The sequence below is a fragment of the Urocitellus parryii genome, chromosome 12 (genome assembly GCF_045843805.1).
Source record: "Urocitellus parryii isolate mUroPar1 chromosome 12, mUroPar1.hap1, whole genome shotgun sequence".
Taxonomy (NCBI): domain Eukaryota; kingdom Metazoa; phylum Chordata; class Mammalia; order Rodentia; family Sciuridae; genus Urocitellus; species Urocitellus parryii.
The window spans coordinates 62,361,686-62,383,203 of NC_135542.1; the positions used below are offsets into that span (position 1 = coordinate 62,361,686).

Genomic DNA, 21,518 nt, shown 5'->3' on the forward strand with positions numbered 1-21,518 from the left:
AAGGGTTTGTTTTATGTAATTAGGTGCACCAGTATTTGGGACATGGATCTCTACTATAGTTATGACTTCTTGTTGTATTGTTTCCTTTGCCAATATAAGGTGATCTTCCTTGTCTCTTTTGATTCATTTTTTAAAATCTGCTTTGTCAAATATGAAAATAGCTACTCCTGCTTGTTTTTGGACTCCATTGGCATGCAATATCCTTTTCCATCCTTTTACTTTCAGAGTGTGGATGTCTTTACTCATAAGACGAATCTCTTGCAAATAGCATATACACTCTTGTTGTGTTTTAATTCCCTGTGCCTATGCTTTTTAATTGAAGGGATGAGACTGTTTATATTCAGAATTATTATTATTATTATTATTATTATTATTATTATTTTGGTACTGGGATTTAGTTCAGAGGCACTCAAACACTGAGCCACACCCCAGCCCTATTTTTGTATTTTATTTAGAAACAGGGTTTCACTGAGTTGCTAAGTGCCTCACCATTGCTACAAGCTGCCTTTGAACTCACAATCCTCCTGACTCAGCCTCCTAAGCCTCTGGGATTACAGGTGTGCACCACTGCACCTGGCTTCAGAATTATTATAGAAAGATGATTATTATTTATTGGCATTTTGATTATTTTATACATTAAATCAGTCTTAATTTTTATTTGCTTAACTGATTTTTTTTTCTAGTGAGCTTTATTCATCCAGAAGCTTAGGGGTTTGTTTTTTAAGTTTTTCTGAATATATTATTTAACTGTTTTCTGTAGTGCTGACTTTTTGGTCACAAATTCTTTTAGCTTATCCTTATCTTGGAAATATTTTATTTTTCCTTTGATTCTGATGACTGGCTTTGCTGGATGTAGAAATCTTGTTTGGCAGTTCTTTTGTTTTAGAGCTTAGATTTTCTTATTCAAAACCCTCCTAGATTTTAGAGTCTGAGCTGAGAAATCAGTAATAATCCTTATTGGTTCATCTATAAATGTGACCTGATATTTTTCTCATGAGGCTTTTAATAATCTTTCCTTATTCTTTATTTTGGGCATTTTGATTATGATATATCATCTTTTCTTTCTTTTTCTTTTCTTTTCTTTCTTTCTTTCTTTTTTTTTTTTTTTTTTTTTGTTGTTGTTGTTGTGCTGGGGATTGAACCCAGGGCCTTGTGCATGTGAAGCAAGCACTCTAACAACTGAGCTATATGCCCAGCCCTTGAAGAGCTTCTTTTTTATTATTGTTTACTTGGAGTTCTACATAATCCTATATGTAGATGTCCACCTCATTTCTAAGTTTTCTGCTATTATTTCACTGGAAAGGTTCTTAATAACATTAGCCTCTACTTCCATGCCCTCTTTAATGCCAATGACTTTAGTCTCTTAATGCCCCAGAATTCTTGTATATTCTGACTATAGTCTTTTATTTCTTTTTTTCTTTACTATGTACTGAGTGTTCAGATTGTACAATTCTTTTTAAATGTTTGCCAGTATTTTGTTAAGGATTTTTGTGTGTATATTCGTAAGAAATATTTTGTAATTTTCTTGTGATGCCTTTGGTTTTCATATTAGGGGAATGCTAACTCCATATTATGAGTTAGGAACTAACTATTCCCTCCTCTTCTCTCTCTCTCTCTCTCTCTCTCTCTCTCTCTCTCTCTCTCTCTCTCTCTCATATATGTAATATATGTATACATAATTTTTTAATTAAAATTTTTTGGAGGAATCTGTGAAAGACTGTTAAGTCTTCTTCAAATATTTGGTAAAACTGACCAGCAAAGTTATCTGGTCTTGGACTTTTTCTTGTGGGAAATTTTTTTACTAAGTTAATTACTAACTCAATCTCTTGACATATATGTAAGATTTTTCTATTGCTTCTTGAGTCAGTCTTGGAGTTTGTGTCTTTCTAGGAATATGCTATTTCCTCTGTCTTGTCTAATTTATTGGCATATAATTTTTTATGGTTTTTCTTTATATTTCTTTTTATTTCTGTAAGTTTGTTAGTAATAGTGATACTGCTGATTATCAGTGACAAGTTCTGTTCCCTCCCATGTTGAAGTTTGGACATTAGAGAAGCAAACGGAGGCAAGCATATAAAGCAGGGTTTATTTAAAAAGGGGTGACAGACTTCTCCCACGAGGGAGGAGGGGGCCATAGCTGGTATCCTGGTATCCCCAGAAGAGAAGTGTTCTACCCTTTTTATATGTCCTAGGCTTCCTTTGTTCTCCAGCCATCTTCCCCTTATCTTTCTCCTTCCTAGGTCCAGGAATGCTTGTGGGATGGCCTTAAGGTGGGAAACAGGTGGGCTGAAAGGGGAAGGGCGGGATGGACCAGCCCAGAACACATTCATTAGCAACCTTATGGCTCCCTGTAAGGAGGGGCAATTCCTGCGGACAGGTTAACCTTAGCAACAAGTTGGAGTAGGGGCAGTTTCTTGGTAAGGCTAGAGGAAGGGCTCTGAAGTAATTAACATTTCAGTCCCTCAGGGGACAGTCTTCAACTTGGTGGAATCACTCAAAATTGGCCTCTTTGATCTGACCTGACTCAGTTTACCTATCTATACTGACTGCCTGTCTAATTCTTGCTTCAGTAGCTTGTGTTTTATTTCTGATTTTAGTAACTTGAATCTTCCCTCTTTTTAAAGCTAAAGCTGGGCTTGGTGTTGCATGACTGCAATCCCAGTGGCTAAAGTGACTGAGGCAGGAGGATTGCTAGTTCAAAGCCAACCTTAGCAACTTAGTGAGATCCTGTCTCAAAATAAAATATAAAAAGGGATGGGAATGTGACTCCGTGGTTAAGCCCACCAGGGTTCAATCCCAGGTACCAAAAAAAAAAAAAAAAAAAGAAAAAAGAAAAAAAAGGTCTAGCTAAAAATTTGTCAGTTTTATTAATCTTCTCAAAGACCAAGTTTTTGGTTTGTTTACTTTCTCTATATTTCCATTCTTTATTTCATTTATCTCTAATTTTATACTGTATCTATTTCTGCTCTGTGTTTGGTTTGCTCTTCCTTCCTAGTTTCTTAAGGTGGAAAGGTAGGTTATTAATTTGAGATATTTTGTAACATAAATTTCCCTCTAAGCTCTCTATTTAAACTTAGAACAATACTTGAACAATACTATAAATTTAGTATTGTGTTAGTCAGCTTCTTGTCACTGTGACTAACAAGAACAACTTAGAGGAGGGAACATTGTTTTGTTTCAGTTTCAGAGGTTAAGTCCATGTTCATCCAACTTCATAGTTCTGAATGCAAGGTGAGGCAGATATCATGGCAGAAGGACATGGCAGAGGAAAATTGCTCAGCTCATGACAGCTAGAAGCAGAAAGAGCTTGAAGGCAAGGAGCCAGGGATAATAGTTAGCAAGGGCACATCTCTGCTGAACTGCTTCCTCCAGCCATGCCCTACCTGCCATTGATTCACTCAAATTATTAATGCATCAGATGGATTAATCCACTGGTTGAGTTATAGTTCCCATAATCTAATCATTCCACTTCTGAACATTCTTGCATTATCTTATGAATGAGTTTTCAAAGGCACACCTCATATTTAGATATAAAAAGTATGTTGTGATTTTGTTTTCATTAATCCCAACGTGTTTTCTAATTTTCTCATGATTTCTTCTTTGACTCATTGATTATTTAAGAGTGTATTACTTATTATACACAAATTTGTCAATTTTCCAATCTTCCTTCTGCTATTGATTCCTAATTTCTGTGAACTGTGGTGAGAGAACATACTTTATATGAATTTAATTTAATACTTTTAAATTTATTGATTTTTTTTAACCCTAATATATGGTCTGTGCTGGAGAATATTCTATGTGCATTTGAGCAGAATGCATAATTTGATGTTGTTAGGTAGAGTGTTCTATAATGTCTGTTGCATCTAGTGGTTTATAGAGTTGTTTACATCTTCAGTTTCCTTGTTGAATTTTGGTTGTTCTACCATCATTGAAAGTAGGTTAGTGAATTCTTCAACTACTTTGTTGGTTGAATTATCTGGTTCTTCTTTCAATTCTGTCAGTTTTTGCTTTTTGTATTTTGGTGCTCTATTGGTAGGTACTTATATGTTTATAATTATTATTTCTTCTTAATGTAGTGATCCTTTTATCATTTTAAAATGTCTCTCTTATCTTCAGTAATAGTTTTTGCCTGAAATCTGTTTTGTCTGATATTAGAATAACCATTCCATCTCTCTTTTGGTTACTATTTCCATGGTATATATTTTCCTATTCTTTTACTTTCAGTCTATTTGTGTCTTATTTAAGTCTAAAGTATATATTGTGGACACTAAGTAGTTGGATCATGTTGTTTTATCTGTGATGCCCATCTCTATCTTTTGATTGGTATTATAATCTATTTACATTTAATGTAATTCCTGAAGGTAGGATTTGTATCTACCAGTTTGCTCTTTGTTTTCTATATGCCTTATGACTTTTGTTTCTCACTTTCTCCATTTCTGTCTTATTTTGTGTTAAATGAAAGTTTTCTAGAGTGCCATTTTAATTACCTTTTATATATTTGTCTTCATTGTTAATTTCAAAGTAGTGAACCTATTAATTAGAACTGACATCTTAATTTTTAACAACTTAGTTTGGATTAATACCAAATAAATTTCAATCGTATATAAAAACTTTTCTCCTATATAGTGCCATTCCCTCTCCCCTCCTTTGTACTATTATCATACAAATTCAATGTTTATACATTGTATGTGCATCAACACAGATTGATAGTTATTGCTTTATTCTTTATGAATTTTAAATCAGATAGGAGAAAAAAATTACAAATGAAGCATGGATTTTGCTGGCTTTTATGTTTACCTATGCCATGGCTTTTACAGATACTCTGTTTCTTCATGTGGATTCACTTACAGTCCTTTCATGTCAGCTTAAAGAACTCTCTTTAGTATTTCTTCATGGGCATTTCTCATAGTGCTCAATTCTTTTCATTTTTGTTTTACTTTTCGTTTCTGAAGGATAATTTTCCTGCATATAGAATTCTTGATTTACAATGTTTTGAACATCATCCCACTCTCTTCTGGACTTTATGGTTTCTCATAAGAAATAAGGTGTTAATCTAGTAAAGATCCTTGTACATGATAAGTTGTTTTTTCTTCCTGATTTCTTCCTGCTCAATCTTTGGCTTTTAACAGTTTCATTATTATGTGTCTGAGTTGGGATCTCTTTGAGTTTATTCTTTTCATATTTTGTTAAACTTCCTAGATGTATAAATTTATTTTGTAAATCAAATTTGGGAAGTTTGGACAAATTATTTCTTCAAATATTATTTTTGCCTCATTCTCTCCTCCTTTCTGTAGCTCCCATTATACTTAGGTTGGTATAATTGATCTCACAAATTGTATTTGTTTTTCTTTATTTTCGTCAGGCAGGATAATATCAATTGACTCATATTCAAGTGTGCTAATTCTTTCTTCTGCCTGCTCAAAACTTCTGTTGAAGTGAATTCTCGCTAGTGAATTTTTAATTTCAGTTATCATATTTTTCAACTCTAGAATTTTAGAAAATACTTTTGACCACTTTTCTGATATTCTGGTTTGTGAGGTATCATTTTCATACCTTATGTTTTTGGACATTATTTACTGTAGAGTTTTTGGACATATTTAAAACTACTGTTTTTAAAGTCTTTATCAGATAAGTTCAATGTTTGGGCTTCCCAAAATGCCAGTTTCTAGTGACTGCTTCTTCCTATTTCCCTTATGAGCCAATCTCCCTCCCCTCCTTTTTTTCTAATTGTGGTGCTTGGAGATCAAACCCAAGGCCTCATGCATGCTAACCATATGCTGTACCACTGAACTACATTCTCAAGCCCTGGACCATACTTTCTTATATCTTTACTTATCTTGATCTTTCATGTCAAAAACTCAGCATTTTAAATAATATAGTGTTGCAACTCTGGGAATTAGATTTTCCCCTTCCCCAAGATTTGCCATTATTTTTGTTGTTGCTGTTGTTTTTTATTGACTTTCCTAAGCTAATTCTGTAATTTGTGTTTTTTGTCATAAGTGGCCCCTGAAGTCTCTGATTAGCTTAGTGTTCAGGTAATAGTTGGACAGAAATGTCCTTCAATACCTGGAACCATTGTTAAGTCTCCAAGTTTCTGGCAACAGACTGTGTGTGTTTGTTAGGGCTCATCTTTGATTCTACTTTAGCCTTTCATTTTGTGTTTGTGTGGAGCTTTAAGATCAGCCTACAGATGACTATCAAATGGAATGATAGTTTTGAATAATAGAAATGCAAGCTATTATCACACTGTGGTCCTTTAACTGCCTTTATTCCTACACCAGATTATTTGCTCTTTGCAAGCACAGGTACTTATAAACATCTAACTTACGTAAAAACACCTAACTTATATGCCTTAGACCTTACAACCACGACCAAGGGGCTCATGTTAAAAAGAAAAAGAAAAGAACCTTGAGATTTTGGTGTCTCTGTGGTTTCATGAGGGAAAAAGCTTCCAAAAATCAGTGATATTTTGGGGTAGTGTTTCTTAAATTGAGATTCAAGGACTACCTGCCTCAGTACTCAGAATTATATAGGATATTTGTTAAACTTCAGGTTCCTGGTTCCATTTCAAATCTTTTGACTTAGATTATCTAAGGTAGAATCAGGGAATTTTCATTTTTAACACCTCAGATGATTCTTATGCACATTAATATCTGGGAAACTCCTTAGGGAAGATAATCCTGTAGGTGTGTTCACAGGAAGGACTGACTAGCTTATGATATGAACCATGCTTAAATATTAATCTCCTCCTTTTGATGTCTGATTTTCTTTTTTAAATTTCACTTTACTTTTATGCTTCCTCAAATTCCACCAATTAGAGATTTATTTGCATCTATGAGGACACTTCTGAACTACTGTCAGGGTTAAAGGACTAACATTTACTCAAACCTTTATAAAAATTAGTTTAGTGAGATTGTGTTTATCCAAACAACTGGCCAAAATAACTTACAATGAAATAAGGAAGTTTCAATTGTTCTTTAATTTTAAGAGAAGATAGGTACTTTTCATGAGATTCAGAAGCATTTAGAAGAATAGGACTGTGTTCATTTATGCAGTAAAAGCAGAGGAGAGGATACAAGATCAACCAGCGAGTGCCCTTGCCCATATCAAAATGTCGTGCCTAGAGCTAGCCATGCAACCAGACAAAGCAGGAAAAATAATTGTTTTCCTTTTCCTTTCCACTTTCAGTATTACCCTTTCACTCAAGATCCATAACTCAAGCCAATAACATTTGTATTGAAGAATGACTTTAGCTGAGTGAGGGTTACATGGGCTTTTGGCTGACGATAGAGTCACCACATGTAGAAGTTGTCTTAATGGAAAAATGCTTTCTGATTTCCAAATTACACACTTCCTAATGAACTTTTCTATATAACCTATTTGAAAGTTTGAGATTGGGTCAAATTCAGACATATAATTTATGTGTTAATTTAAAATTCTGGAACTGATTATTCCTGGCCATTCGTAAACTTTTAGGCCGTTTCTTTTTGGGTAGTTTAATGTTTAGGTCCTACAAACTTGGAATGGAAAACCATTTCGGGTAATACATAGATCCTTGTAAAATTTAATACTTTAAAAAATGAAACATGAGTTAAGAATTATTCCATGGTTTAGGTTTTTACTGTTCTGACATGCCTCTGTTAATGAGAATCATCAAGATTCCTATCCCCTCTTCCATTCAACCAAGTTTAGGATAAATTATTCTGCCTTAGGTCTCCAGAATTCTATTACAAATGAATAGACTAGTAAATCGCATTTCTTTTTTCCTTCAAGGTATTGCACAGCGGTGTACAGCTATCAAGTACCACTTTTCTCAGCCAATCCGCTTACGAAACATTCCTTTCAATTTAACCAAGACAATACAGCAAGATGAATGGCACCTGCTTCGTAAGTATTTCTGGGAAAGAGAGAAGAATTGGTGTCTTTCTGAACAAAATCCTTTCTCCTTCCCCACACACCTCTCAGATTTGGACTGAAATATAGTATTTATCCCACATGTGCCTTTGGACCTCATGGGATTTGGTCAGAGGCTCTGAGCATCTTTTCACTATGCTGTAGGCTCGGCTTGTTTATAAGCCAGATGTGTGAAAATCAAGTAGGAGACTCTGTGAAACAGTGTAGCCTGTGCCTCTCTGTTTTGGTGGCATCTGTATATACCAGATGACTGAATATTTTCTTAACCAAATCATAGGGTATAAGGACCTGCCTTTCCACTTGTCTAACAAACCAAGAAGATGATACTTTCTACGCTTTTATATTTGCTTTGTTTATACAATATGTATTTTAGCTACTGTGTTTATCTCAAACCTTTGTATTTCTGCTAAAATATCTTTATGAATGTATGTCATAATTTTCTCAGTGGGTTTCTGTTACCTCTGTATCTCAATGGAAGGAAAAGCTGTTTTTCACTGTTGGGGAAATGTGAAACTCTGCAAAGGACCATGCAATGTGAAACTAAAGAGGGCTGATATTTTTGTGGAAATTATTGACTCAAACTGTCTGGTGATAGATAGCTCCTGAAAACAAAACATTACATTGAATTCTTTTCAATGTGTTCCCAAATTAGAGGTTGACATTGTCATTTTTTCTGGTGAAATAAGCAACAAAGGACTGCAACTGCTTTGGTAGTGAGAGCCACTGCAGAAGCCCAAGCAGGGTCTCATTCTGTATGTAAACAGCTCTGCAGAGCTAAAGACCCTTGGATCTCAAACATATATGTGTTAGCTTTTCGTTGCTGTGACAAATAACTGAGAAAAACAACTTGGAGAGGAAAGATTTATTTTGGCTCACGGTTTCAGATGTTTCAGTCCATGGTCGACTGGCTCCAAGGCAGAAATATCAGGGCAAAAGGGCATAGCAAAGGAAAGTTGCTCTGCTTATGGCAGTCAGGAAGCAGAGCAAGGGGAAGGAGCCAAGGATATGATAGAGTCCCCAAGGGCATATCCCTGAGTGACCTACTTCCTCAGTCCATGCCCCACCTGCCTATAGTTTGTAACACCTCCTGTTAGTACATTCAGCTATCAATGGATTAATTCACTGATGAGGTCAGAGTACTTATGATTCAGTCACTCCCTCAAAGCTCCACCTTTGAACATCACTGCATTGGGACCAAGCCTTCAACACATGAGCTTTGGGGGATGTTCCAGATCCCATTTAGAGCAACATACATGGAAACTCTAATCGCCACATTATATTATTGGTATAATACATAATATTGTGAATGCAAACTTTAAAACTTGGAAAAAAAATCTCTGGATAAATTGTGACTTATTTCTCAATAATATGGCTTCTTGAAAGTTCTTTTTTGCTGGCAAATTTTAGCTACCACTTCTTAATAGATCCAAGTCAGAGTCATACCTAAGTGTTATTAATTCTTTATGAGCATGTTTGGAGTTCTTCATATTAATTATCTTTCCATATGAGCCTCATGGTTACAGGTCAGAAAAGATCATTAGTGGAACCTGAAAAAGAACCTTATCTCTTCACTGTGAACCCAATTGTGGCCCAACAAGGCAATATTTTACCGCTCTTTTAATTTGGGGGGAGGTTCTCATAGAAAGATGCTTTTTAACAATCTCATGCATGGCTCTTTCTAAGAAAATCACCTTGGTAATACCTGTACTACATTTGCTGGATAAGGTTAATATGTCTGGTACTAATGCAAATCCCATGTGGATTATATCTGAACTTTGTATCTTTTAATAGTCTTGGAAGATAGAACTATCACTCAAACCACAGGGAATTTGAGAGGTTGTAAGATAATAGTGGCTGAACTACTATCACAGTTCTCTAGTTCAGATATGAATCTCTCCAAACTCCTTTTATCCATAACATTTAACTCAGTATCTTTAAATTACCACTCCTCCTGATCCCTTGCTCTACCTCCTTTTCTAGGTAGACACCCTGTTTTTACTTGGATGCTCTGAGCTAGAAATGGAGAATCCCTTTTAAGAAGAAGGCTGGTCTGTGTGTGGCTAAGATGCTAAGAGCAAGGCTGGAGGCTACTCCATGTAGCACCTCTAAGATACCAGGAGCTGCAGACAGATAGAAAAGTGGCAGCTGCTCAGGCTGTTCCACATGAGCAGAGAAGCCCACACTTCCAACAGTGTGGTGTGCTGTGCATCTTGTCTTGGTCCCATATGCCCCTGAGTGTTCATGGTCCTTATTATTTTGCCCTCTGGTTGTCTAGCCCTAGGGCAGCAGATGTGTGGTTGGAATCTGTTATAAGAAGCATCATAACATTTAGCATTTAGATAGCAAAATTTTAAAGTTAGCTTTGTTAGGAAAACAAACTTAAAAGGAAGGAAGGAAATAGTATGAAAAAGTAAAATAGGCCAAAGGTGGACACTCTTGAGTGCTGTGTTAATTTAGTAATTGAGGGAACATGGGTCTGGATAGATGTCACCACTAAACCTGACTGTTGGGTATCCAGTGGAGACTTGACCCTTGGGAAGAGTTTCTCCTTCACCTGAATAAATGGGTGCTTGGCTTCTGGGACCTGTACCTTAGGAGAGAGGGTGTTTATGAGTAGATACCTCCTCTGTGCACTTTGGGCCATTATTTTATTCCCCACCATTGACTTCACTTTCTCAAATCCTTTTCTAAAATAGGCAGATGTAAATGAAATGTAAATGTAAGTGAAAAATAGAGTAATCTTCACCCTTGACACTCAGACAAAACCTTATTTCACTGTAGTTCTCTGTTTAGGCTCTTCCACCAATGACAGATTCATTACAGCCACTAATTAACCTTCATTTGTATTGCTCTTTTAGGGCTAATAAAGGGAGTTCTCGACCCTGCCTCACTCTCAGTTTGCTAAGTCCCTTGTTCTCTGCTACTCTACTGACCTTGTGGTTGCCCTCTGGTGTGCTGTGTACTTGGATGGATTTCTCCGTGCACTTGGAGGGATAGACTCTGCCCCTCCGTTGGTTATACTGCATCTAGTCTCTGTGGACAGACACCTGGGAAGAGAATTCCCCAAACCATTTCCTTCCAGCCCAAAGCCTGTGTAACTGAGTAGTTGTCACATAGTATACAAAACTCTGTTCTCTCTTCATTTACTTTCCTGAGTTGTCTGATTTTGATTATCTCTGTTTTGAGATTAGACTTAAGAAGAATCACTGCTGGCTTCCTGGGCATGGCCGTAGCTGTCCTGCTGTGTGGCTGCATCGTGGCCACCGTCAGCTTCTTCTGGGAGGAAAGCCTGACCCAGCATGTGGCCGGACTCCTGTTCCTCATGACAGGTATGCTGCACACCTCAGGCTGCCTCTCCCAGCCAAGGTGAATGCTGTTCCTGTATGCAGCAAGCTTCACTTTGGTACATCTCCATTAGTTTTATTTTAATTTGTGAGAAGAGAAACCAGAAGGTCATTTGGCTTTGGAGGGAAGTACAGAATTTAAAGAAAACAAAATGCAGCTGTGAGTTCTGCATTGTGGCCTGTTAGCAGGTGAGATGGAAGTGTCCTGGGTTCATTCTCCATGTGAGCCAGGTCTGTTTTTTTTTTTTTTTTTTCCTGTCTCATGCTTTCGGACATGCACCAAAGCCTGGTCTGGACTCTTGGCAGAGGCGGGCCATGGCTTCTTAGGCTCCTCCAATGAGAGCAGAGGAGATAGAAAAGCATAGCTCATTCCTGGGCTGAAAGTCGGCTCAAGGTACATGCCTCAGAGCAGGGACCTTGGCATCGATATTGCAGACAAAGCAATATCATTTCCCCCCACAGATATTTTTTGAGTACTTACTATGTGTCAGACACTGTTGTGGGTACTAGAGATGTGATAAATAGCGTGAGAGCCTCTTTGTTTGTCTGTTTTGTGGGGACACATCAGCCACGGTTTATGATCCTGTTGAAAGCTATGAAGTAAATGGACAGGGTAGAACAGGGGCTTGGGAAGGCCTCACTGCGTGGTGATTTCTGAGTTAAACTGTGAGAAGCAGTCAGTGGTTGGGAGTGTGCTGCAGGCCCAGGAAGCTTAGCACCCCGCTCTAGGTAGGAATGTGCTTCTATGTTTTCAGCCTCAGAAAGAAAACCAGCGAGGCTGGAGAGGACCAAAGGAAAGGAGGGAAAGGTGGGTATCACACCAGGCAGGAGCCATAGGCAGTGGCCAGATCTCTAGAGCTTTCTTGGTCATGGTGGTGAGTTTGGATTTGAAGCTAAGGGTGATGGAAGCCATTAGAAGGATTTAAGCAGAGGAACTTGACTTAAAGCATGAGACTGGGAGGGGTATGTGTGGAGACATGGCCAGGGAATTTTTGATTAACAAGTGAAGGATATTTTTGTCTAAAAATGGTCTGGAGTACCATTGTGTTAGTTGATGGCTAACACAAGCTGAAGGTGGCGGCAGGGAAGAAGTCTTTCTTCCTACCCTTCATAAAAAATTACTGTGTTAATGATGAGTGAATGACAAATTAAGTTCCTCCAGGTGTACCCAGCATCGGAACTAATGCCACCTTAGATGGCCATGTTTAATAAGCTTATTTCCACTTCCCTGGAGAACTGTTACTCAGGTGACCATGACGGAGTTTTTTAGGACTTCTCACTATAACTGGTCATTTTCTAAGCCTGTCCTCCAGGGCTTACAGCATTTTCTGTCTGTCTGTCTATCTGTCACACACAGCCGGCAGATGGGTGATGCTTTGCTTTCTGGCTTGCTGGCCCTGGGCCCTTCCTTCAACTCCTATCTGCCTATTTTCTAGCATCCTGATAAACTATTCAGAAATCCCATGGGCTTTGCATAGTTCTGAGCAAAAACCCAAGTTAACTTTCCAGATTTTGGTGAATGCACAGTGGCACCAGGAACCTTACACAAGTTCCTGACATTTTGGAAGAGGATTTGAACTCTGAGGTCAGCCACTGGGTGCCTGCCCAAGGGATGTATTTAAAATCCAAACTGTAGAGTGAGCAGGACAGAGCAGCTTAGAAAAAGAGACCAGAGGATTCCTTTTAGTCTTTGCTGGGGCTTAGTGATCATTAAAAATTTCCCCCACTTTCCACCCCATTATCAGTGCCCCCCCTTTTCATTTAAGTATATCCAATAAGTGCAGATTCTCCCCCCTCTGCCAAAAGGCACCACATCACAATCCTTTACCAGGAAAAAGAGGCTCTCTAGACTTGACAAAAGCCTCATTGGGATTATTTTTTAAAGAACACTGTTAATATGCAATAGTACTTGAATAATTTAGGATGCTTTTAGCATATAAAGCAATTGTTAGCATTAAAATAAATCATGAGGCCATGAAACTCAGGCCCAGTGAGTGGGCTCTGGGAGACCTGGGGAGGTTGGTCTAGTTTTAAGAAAAGGAAGGTGGATGTTTAGTGTTGATTGGGCACAGGAGAAAGCCTGGCATTTCCTGGGTTCTGAATTCGTCTGTGCCTTGCTGTGGGATTTAGAGAGGTTTGTCTTGTTATTAAAATAATGCCTTGAAATTTTCTTTATAAATAACTGAGGTAACTATGTTCTTCCACTGCTTGAGATAAATTGGCTGTAGAACCTTCACATGCAGTAACAGGGAATGAGAGCAAATAAGGGTTAAAAATTGATTTTAATTAAGCAGACTGTCTTCAGCCCTCCCACAGATTTTTGATGCTAATCTTAGCCTCTTCTAATGCACTGGCATCTTCATTCTCTGCCTGAACTTATTAGCCAAACCTTCAATGGAGAACATCAATGATGTGACAGTCTGAGCCTGTGAAAATAGAAACTATTGAACAGTCTTCCTCCTTTTGCCTTGTTTTAAGCAGACAGGTCTTGATTACCCGTATGAGGAGCAGCAATGCCATTACTCACATCTGGGAGCCAGGTTGCACCCCCTTTCTTTTTGCTGAGACCTGTGAGGGTTACTTGAGCAAGACAGGGCAGACCTCACATCCCCTAAGGGCCTTGAATTTAGACTTTTGATGTCACATGCTCTGAGGCTACACACTGACACAGAGGCACACTCAGAGGGTTGAGGCAATCAATTCTTCTGTAGTACTACTCTTGAGTGTGCTGAGAATGGATATTTCCATCCACATTAAAGGATGCATTCTATGAGATCGCTGTAGTAATGCTATTTGTCATTATTATAATTTAAATTATAAATATCTTAAAGGGTTACTTTATTTAATGCTAACCTTTTAAAGTATAATTTTTATATTTCTGTTGTAAGTATTTTAAATATCCCTTAATACACTGGGAGTCTCAAAAATTGGAGCTTGGACCTCCCTTGATGGGGGTCTGCCTGACCACTGAATGCATTCTCCTTGACAGGCTGTGCCCTGAGTGGTCACTGCCGTTTTGAAAAAGCACACTCAGCATATAACATTCCCATCCTTGTAGCAGATAAAGAGGAGACAGTGCTTAGGAAGCACCATTCAAATGTCAGGGGCAGTTAACATCCACCCTGGGTTGCCCATTCCTTTGCTTTAATGCAGACAAATGAAAAGACTCTGCTGTAGTAGAGTGTGGTCTGTGTCTGTGTAGTAGGTGTATGAAATTATCTAGGCCATCCATCAATTAGAATCTGAAACTACAGGTCCACAGGGTTTTTTCTTTTTTTTAATCTGAAACCCTTGGGGCTAGGTTGTGTTTTGTAACTCAAGATCTTGAAAATTTTAGAAAGGTAATATGGTACATGTATCCAGTATTATCTAACACTCTCAGCAAGGTCTGGGGTAGCATCTTGAAATGAAATACATTGACATTTCTACAGCAAAACTTATGAATATTCACACTAAGCAGGATCAATAAGGACAATAATAGATTGTGTTAGAGAAGTTCAGGCTTTACCACTGAAAGACTTGCTATAATCTTTCAGAAAAATATTGTTCTCCTCCTCCTCGTCCTTTACAGATTGTAGATCTGTTTTTATTTTTACTTACTATTTCCTTGTTTTTTAAAGTTTTGGTCTGTCTCTGTAATCCATGCCCAGTCATTTAGTTAAGACACTGTAGGCCTGACAGTTTGAGTAATCCATGTGAAAAATAACAGGAGGCATTTTTTGCTGGAAGGGCAAAAAGACCAGAATGATGGGCAGGTCATCATTTGGTGGGGAGAGGCAATCAATGTTTATGCCTTTGGGTGTTGTAGTTAGGTTATTTATCAAGCAAGCTAACCACTGTGAAGCGGCTTCTACTCCTTTCAACCTTTTAAGCACATCAAAGGAGGGAGGTTAAAAGAATGGGCCCAGTTGCCCTAATTACATCTTACCAGCTGGCCACAGGCACCAGGAAGATTTTAGGGTAGGGCATTAGGTTGATGATCTGGGAGAGTAGCATAAATTCACTGCTGTCCTGATCTGAAAATATCCCTTCTAGCCCTGCAATTGTGTAATATTGCATCTTCTAATTAAGAATATTGGCAGAAAAACTTTTAATATTTTATAAGAACAGTAGATGCATATAGGGCTTGTCAGGGAACAGTAATTATTCACTCTTTTGAAGATACTACCAGCAATAGCCAGGAGCAAGCGCAGGACTGGAGAACCTCTCTTTCCTGGGGCCACCAGCTAGCTGAAACAGTATCAGCTGTCAGGGGAGAAGAGGAAGGGGGAGGGTGAGAGAAGAATGAAGGAGAGGTGGCCTCGGTCCCCACGGATCTTCAAGATGGACCCTTAGATTCCGAAAGTTTTGCATGCCAGAGTTTCTTATTTGTCCTTTAGCATCCCCATTTACATCTCTTTCATTAATTAGATTGCTGTTGATGGCAATGCAGTATTACCGCAAATAACTTGCTACATAGGTAAGTCCTACTCGGGGTAATTTGGGATGGCCAGGCTCTTAAGTTGGTAGAAACTCACTGTATGGCAGAACTAAGTTTTGTTCAGCAGGTTTCCTTCACCCCATGTGCTCAGCTCTGTCAGGCATGTGTGGAAGTCAAAGAAGTCTCTCTTACCTATGGCTGAGAAGTAAGATGGAAAGTGGAGTGGAAGGAATACTTCAGTTCCTAACCACATGGGTGTCCAACAAAATATGGCTGAGACCGGCAAGAACTGGTTAAACTAAGTTACCTCTAACATAATCAGAAATATGGATGGGAACAATTGTTGACTAACTGATGAACCAACCCTTAAAATAGTACAGTCTTACTAAGACCAACAAAAGAGATTGAAATCTACATCATTCACCGGTTGTGTGTACATATTGTTATGGGTTGAATTTTATGTCTCCCAATTCTGTGTTAAAGCCTTAATCCCCAGAACCTCAGAATGTGACCTTATTTGAAAGTAGGGTTTTTAAAGAGAAAACTAAATTCAATTAGGTCGTTAGGGTAGGTCCCGACCAGGTGCAACTCCTGTCCTTAAAAAAGAAGAAATTTGGACACAGTTACAAAGGGGACACCATGTGAAGACACACACAGAAGATGGCCATCTACAAGGCAAGGAGAGAGACCTCAGAAGCAACCAGTCCTGCTGATGCACTGATCTCAGGTTCATAATCCTCTTAAGTCACCCAGTCTGTGGTGCTTTGCTATGGCAGCCCCAGCAAACTCATATACATGAATTTTGGAAGATGTGCTTATGGAACTTAAAATAGAATTCATGGTATATCAAAATTAACCTAAACTATCAATCCAGCTACAATAAGCATACTTTCATCATTTAAAACAATGTTTTTTTTTCTTGGTGTCTTCGAATTTAGAAGGATTTTAAAAATTTGTTCTAATTAGTTATACATGACAGCAGAATACATTTTGACACATTGTGCACTAATGGAGCACAACTTCTCATTCTTCTGCCTGTACATGTTGTAGAGTCCTATTGGTTATGCAATCATACATGTATATAAGGTAATAACATCCGTCTCATTCCTCCATCCTTCCCACCCACACATCCCTTCCTTTCCCTCACTCCTCTCTGCCCCTCCAAAGTTCCTCCATTCTTCTCTAACCACCTTCCCCATTATGGATCAGAAAAAACATTCAGCCTTTGGTTGGTTTTTTTTTTTTTTTTTTTTTTTTTTTAGAGGGGGGATTGGTTTGTTTTGCTTAGCATTATATTCTCCATACTACAGTGACACAGCCACGTCAATGTTTATAGCAACTCAATTCACAATAGCTAAACCATGGATCCAACCTAGATACCCTTCAACAGATGAATGGATATAGACAGATATTTTTTTTAAAAAAATAGTATCTTGATTGGGGCAAGCTTCTTTTACAAAAGCTTATTGGAAAAGTTGGAAACAATGCTTTGTTTCCTCTCAGTACATTTCCTTATAATAATCCCAAATAGCCCAGCCCATCCCACAAACAACAGCTCTGAGAGCTAGGTATTTGTAAATTTCCTTGAGATTTGAAGGTCCGAAAAGGAGAATCTTTTCTTGTTCATCTGTCCTTTGCTTTCATCTTACCCCAAACAGCTTCTCCTTGAAAGGAAAATAGATATTATGGAAGGGCAGCAGCCTGTGAGGGCATTTGTGGAGAGAAGGTAGGGAAGAAAGGGGATATATTTGTGGACCAATAGATCTGATTTCCACTCTTCGTTGAGTGAATCAAGGCAACAGGAAATAAAGTAAGTTTTCATCAAAGTTTGCTGAGTGTCTATTAAAAAGGACCCAAGTGGCCCCCCAAATATAATATTACACGTAAAATAAATACAAATCAGTAAAAGGAATAGGACAAGGGACAACCAGATTTGCAAAGTACATTAGCTTTCTGTCACTATGACAAAATAACCTGAGAAAATCAACTTAAAGGAGGAAGAGTTTGTTTTGGCTCATGGTTTCAGAAGTTTCCAACTATTGTTTGTTGGTCCTGGCTTTGGGCCTGAGATAAGACAGAGCCTCGTGGCAGAGAAAGCATGTGGAGCAAAGCTGCTTACCTCATGGTGGCAAAGAGAGAAGAAGGGGCTGGGGTCCTAATATCCCCTTCAGGGCAAGCTCCCAAAGACCACACCCGCAAAGACCTATTTCCTTCCACTAGGCACCACCTCCTAAAGGTTCCATGACCTCCTACTAGTGCCTCAAGCTGGGAACTGAGCCTTCAGCATGCGGCCTTTGGGGGATGTTTATGATCCAAACCATAACATGAAGCAAGATGGATCCAAGAGTAAAAGTAGAAGCCAAAACCATGCCAAGAAATCCCACGCTTTTACTTATGGGGGGCAACAGATTTAGTTTCAAGGAACTTCAGCTTTCTGGAAGCTTGAGCAAAGATTTTCTGTTAGTGACATCATTCAGTGTTCACGGAGTGAGCACACACCAAGTGCCTAGGCAGAGCACAGCCATCCATAATATTGAAGACAGATAGAAATCTTTGCCCTGGCTAAGTCCTCAAAGTAGATTGTTTCCTATGTGGCCTTTTCTATTCAATATGAACCCTTGATGTAATAATAAAATTTATTCCATCAATAGCAATTTTGGGGAGCTGATAGGGGAAGGGAACTAATGAAAATTCCCTTTCAGTATAAAATTGAATAGAGTACATACCAAAGGAAAAATACACAGGGCACTTCATTTTTTATTTGGTTACATAAAACTGAGGGCTAGATTCACTAAGAAGTTTTAGAAAAATGTATTTTTCCACGTCGTCTATTTGGCTAGCAGAATTGTAGAAATTTGACATCATAAGTGCTTCAGTTACCAAGTCCCCCATTTTTTTTTTTCCCTAGATGAAGACACGGAGACTCAGAGAGGTTAGGTGTTTTCAGGGTCACACAATGAATAGTAGTAGAGCCAGGGAACAGAATACATTATTTCTTATATCCCAACTGCATGCATGCACACATCAAAGGATGCTTAAAAGTCTGTTTGAACTCAAAGCTATCAGAGGTCATAAAACCGTGGTATTTGTAAAAAGGAAAAAAAAAAAGAAAATGTTTGTTGTTAGGCATTCAGCTGTGTGTAGACAGCTAAATGCAAAATTGAGGGTTTTTTTTTTCCCTGAAAATAGGTCATTGTTCTATTATTATATTTTACCTGTTGCTACTCCGGAGATCAATTTTCCCCCACTAATGGCCTTGTTCTATTACTAGCATTCATTAAAAGGGACTTGTTATACATAACATTGTCTTTTTTATTTTTGGTGCCAGTAAAAATAAAAACATTCTCAGAGATGTCAGAATATTTGCTCTTCATAAGGTCTGGAGAAAGCAATGGAATATTTTTTTTTTGAATAGGATATTCCTTTATGAAAGAATTATTTCCATCTAGTTCTTTCTTCTGGAGAACTCAAAGTGATGGGTCTGCTGTGAAAAAAAAAATGGAGTCAGAAGAAAAAAGATGAGATTTTGCTCTTTTAGAAAAATGAAATCACTTTAGAGTTCAAAAACAGAATTAGGCAAAGAGTAGAAAATATCAAATTAGATCAAGTATCCTTGTAAGTTAGAATATTTGTTTTTCTAAGTGCACATTTGGAAAAAAGATTCAGGCAATATATCCTTACATGATTTGAATAGAATTAGAGTTATAACACTTTTAAAAATGGCATTAAGTGATTTTTATTTCCTTCAAATTGCTACTTACTCTGAGTTTGTGTTTTTGTTTTTTCTTCTAGTGTTTTCCATCTCCAAAGCTATATATTAAAGGGAGGGATGGTGATTCTGCTTCTTGTAACTCTCTTTTCAGTCCTAAAATCTGTTCGTTTCTAGTGCTGCCTGTATGCCTAAAGGTACCAAAGCAATTTCCCAGCAAGTAGGCCTCCATTGAACACAGGGATAAACCAGAATATGATGAAAAGATGTGTAGGACCCAGAACAGACCAACAGAACTGGAACTGATACTCGACTGGGTGTCAGTTTCTGTTTTCATTACTCATCTCTAATGTATTGGCTGCTTGTTCTGATCCCCTACTTGTCCAAAAAGAATGTTGGTTGTGTCCCTTGCGGTGGAGTAGAAGTGTCTACATCCTTGGAATATCACTTAAGCACCGAAAATCCTATGGCTTGGGCTTTTGAAGCATTTGTATTGGTCTGGATTTTACTTTCTTGAAGGACAGTTATACTTACATGTATTGATATAAAAAAGTAAAATTTGGTGTGTGTCTACTTATGTCCCTTAAATTGCTTACAGTTTGAATGGTTGAAAGTATATGATCTCTTTATCCAAATTACTAGACTTAATTTATATTATTAAAAAGCATTCATTCTTCATTTAGGAAATTTGTTTGATGCCCTAGTATGTGCCCAAAATCTGTACCTTAAAAAAACAATCTGAGCTACTTGTAAGAATTTATTTGAAATATTACTATAGGAGGCATGATAAATTTTTATGATAATATTTATTGAGAAAGAAAGCAGACTGCGTGTAATGATTGCCACCATATAAAAAAAATTCAAGTCAGGTATGGAGTAAAGGAACATGATAGTTATTTTGTGTTAGGTTTGAGAAAGAGTATTTCTTTTCCTTAAAAGTTGGGGGCTGGGCATATGGCTCAGTTGGTAGAGTAGTTGCCTCACATGCACAAGGTCCTGGGTTCAATCCCCAGCATCACAAACAAAAAAATAGAATTTTTATTAAATTGTTTGTTTGTTTGTTTGTTTAGTATGGGGGATTGAATCCAGGGGTGCTCAACCATTGAGCTACATCCTCAGCCCATTTTTTGTGTATTTCATTTAGAGACAGGGCCTCACCGAGTTGCTAAGCTGGCTTTGAGCTTGCATTTCTCCTGTTTCAGCCTCCCAAGCTGCTGGGATTACAGGCGTGCACCTTCACGCCTAGTTTATTGAATTGTTTTTAAGAATAAAAACCAAAATAAATTTAAACATGCATAATCATTCACACCAAGTAATTCTGAATCATTGAAGTTATCAGAAGTTTCCTGTCTATCTTTTTCACCTGGTATCTCTAGCCCCTAGTGTGGGTCTGGCACATAGAAGTTTTGTCCTAGTCTGTTGAATGAATTAATTCAAGTAAAAGAACAATAAATTGATCTTTATGAATTTGGAGTGGTTGCCTTATTGGTTGGTCCGATTTTCAGAAAGGACTGCCTGGTGTTGGCCTGGTGGCAGGGGCAGGCAAAGCCAGCCGTAACTGATGGTTCTGTTCTCTTTGTTTTATTTATAGGGATATTTTGCACCATTTCCCTCTGCACGTATGCTGCCAGTATCTCTTACGATTTGAACCGGCTCCCGAAGCTCATTTATAGCCTACCTGATGATGTGGAACACGGCTACAGCTGGTCTATCTTTTGTGCCTGGTGCAGTTTAGGTTTTATTGTGGCAGCTGGAGGTCTCTGCATCGCTTATCCGTTTATTAGCCGGACCAAGATTGTACATCTAAAGTCTGGCAGGGACTCAACGGTATGACTGTCTGCATTCAAGGCCCCTCCACGGTGTGGGCAACTCCTGGGGGAAGTGGAGCGGAGTTCACATCAGAATTCCAAGCACAAAAGCCGTCTTTTACATTCCAACCTGTTGCCTGCAACCCTTTCTGGATGACTGATATAAAATCATGCAAAACCTCCCAACCTTTCTAAGGACAAGACTACTGTGGATTCAAGTGCTTTAATGACTACTTATGCTTTGAGAAGGAGTAGGAGAAGAGGAACTGCATCGGAAAAAAAAAATTTGTATGATTTCCATTTATTTCAGAAAGTTTGTATAT

The 21,518-nt window shown here is 38.1% G+C and overlaps 1 protein-coding gene across 1 annotated transcript in view; it reads left to right on the forward strand.

Moving 5' to 3' along the window:
* Tmem178a (transmembrane protein 178A) overlaps positions 1-21,220 on the forward strand; it is a 60,266-nt gene extending 39,046 nt beyond the window's left edge. The window contains exons 2-4 of the mRNA XM_026410149.2: positions 7,774-7,887; positions 11,106-11,243; positions 20,979-21,220. Coding sequence (XP_026265934.1) covers positions 7,774-7,887; positions 11,106-11,243; positions 20,979-21,220 — 494 coding nt within the window. The remainder of the gene's footprint in view (positions 1-7,773; positions 7,888-11,105; positions 11,244-20,978) is intronic.
* The last annotated feature ends 298 nt before the right edge of the window (positions 21,221-21,518 follow it).